At 39.4% G+C, this 1,729-nt stretch overlaps 1 protein-coding gene across 1 annotated transcript in view; it reads right to left on the reverse strand.

Annotated features, from left to right (window-relative positions):
• Positions 1–668: 668 nt before the first annotated feature.
• LOC102209491 (chemokine-like receptor 1) overlaps positions 669–1,729 on the reverse strand; it is a 6,661-nt gene continuing 5,600 nt past the window's right edge. Inside the window, exon 2 of the mRNA XM_013913308.1 lies at positions 669–1,667. Within this exon, the coding sequence (XP_013768762.1) occupies positions 669–1,667 (999 nt within the window). The remainder of the gene's footprint in view (positions 1,668–1,729) is intronic.

Consider the following 1,729-nt stretch of genomic DNA (forward strand, 5'->3'; position numbering starts at 1 on the left):
GTTTTTCTGTGTCTCATCTGTTGTGCACGTCAGTGCAAAGCAGATCGGACCGTTGACTGCCCATGCGCATGTAAAAAATAGATATCTGAGTTGTGAGTTTCTTTATCTTCTAAATAATTTTCTCTTCACACCTAGTCACTTTTTTGAATACAGAACATTTAGCTATTACTAACAAAAAAAACATAACCCCTCAAGTTTGTAAGGTTAATGTGCAAGATGTTATGTTATTCAAACCTTCGGTTTTGCTGTTGTTTCTAAGGCAGTCACAATAGCTGCTGCAGTCATCAATAACTCATTTCTCTCTACCTGAAGGAGACATTATAATACACAGTTTTAAAGTCAAGCTTATGATGTTACTCCTGTCAGTATCTTTTGCACTCTTTATTATTTAGCATCAAATATTAAGTCCAAGTACAATCTTTTTTGTTTTCAAATCTCATATCATAATGCAAATTACCCAGTAAATTTCCAACATTATGGTTTTGGATAAATTCACTGTTGTTATTCTACGGTAACTTATTTTAATTGAAAAGAACAATATTAAATATATTAATATTAAAATTAAACTGTAAGATTATGCAAAAGGTTTGATGTGTGAATGTGTTTTTTTAAGTCCAAAAATAACATGAATAATGTATCATGTCGGTGACAGCTTCACATGTCAATATTCAAATCTGATTGTCTTTCCTCTGACTGGTGTCCTCGGTCTTTGAGTAAGTGTGAGAGTGTGCCTCCACATCCTGGAAGGCAGTCTCAAGCCAATTCAGGATGGATTTGCGGATTTCTTTCTTGAAATCTTGTCCCATGAACACATACAGCAGTGGATTCAGGCAGCTGGTAAAAAATGCCAAACTTCTAGTAAGAGGATTCCCAACAGCAATGACATAGACTAAAGTTTCATTTGGAGCAGCAGCTCTGAATTTCACCAGCTCAATGAGACTCATGATGTGAAAGGGAGCCCAGCACAGAAAAAAAGTGATGATAATGGCAGCAATGATCTTGAGGGGGCGACTTGACTTGCTGGCCAGGACACGGTTTCTTTTGAGATGCTTGATGATGGCAGCGTAACAGGACACAATGACAGTGAAGGGAACAACAAAAAGCAGGAAGAAACGGGTGATGATCATGGCCTGATGACGAAACCTTTGCATCTGAATAACAGATGGTAATTCATAGTTATCAAAAATAGCATAGCTGTTGAAGCAGAGGATTTTGCCTTTCTCAAACACTTTCTCAGTGTTCCTGAAGAAAAAGCATGGAGCGCTGAGAATGAAAGCCAGTATCCAAACACACAGACTCACACAGGACGCCTTACGCATATTTCTGTGATTCTGAGCCCACACAGGCCACACTACAGAGACACATCTATCCACACTGATCACCACCAGAATGTAGACACTGGCAAACATGTGCAGAAAGAGCACCATGGTGTTCAGCCTGCACATGATCTTACCAAACGGCCAGTGCATCCCCAAAATCTTGTATGTCACATTCAAAGGCAGATATGCCGCAAAGATGAAGTCAGCCACAGCAAGGTGGAGGTACCAAACTGTGTTAACAGTTTTCTTCATTTTGAACCCGGTGACCCAGATAACCACTCCATTCCCGACCACACCAAGGAGAAAGATCAGGGAATAAACAATGATAGACATGGTGTTGAGAGATTGCTTCAACCCGGGATACTTAAATATATGGCCATTTCCATCAGGTACAGCAGTTGAATTGATTT

This window comes from Pundamilia nyererei, unplaced genomic scaffold (genome assembly GCF_000239375.1).
Source record: "Pundamilia nyererei isolate P.nyererei 1_Seehausen unplaced genomic scaffold, PunNye1.0 scaffold00125, whole genome shotgun sequence".
In the NCBI taxonomy this organism is placed as follows: domain Eukaryota; kingdom Metazoa; phylum Chordata; class Actinopteri; order Cichliformes; family Cichlidae; genus Pundamilia; species Pundamilia nyererei.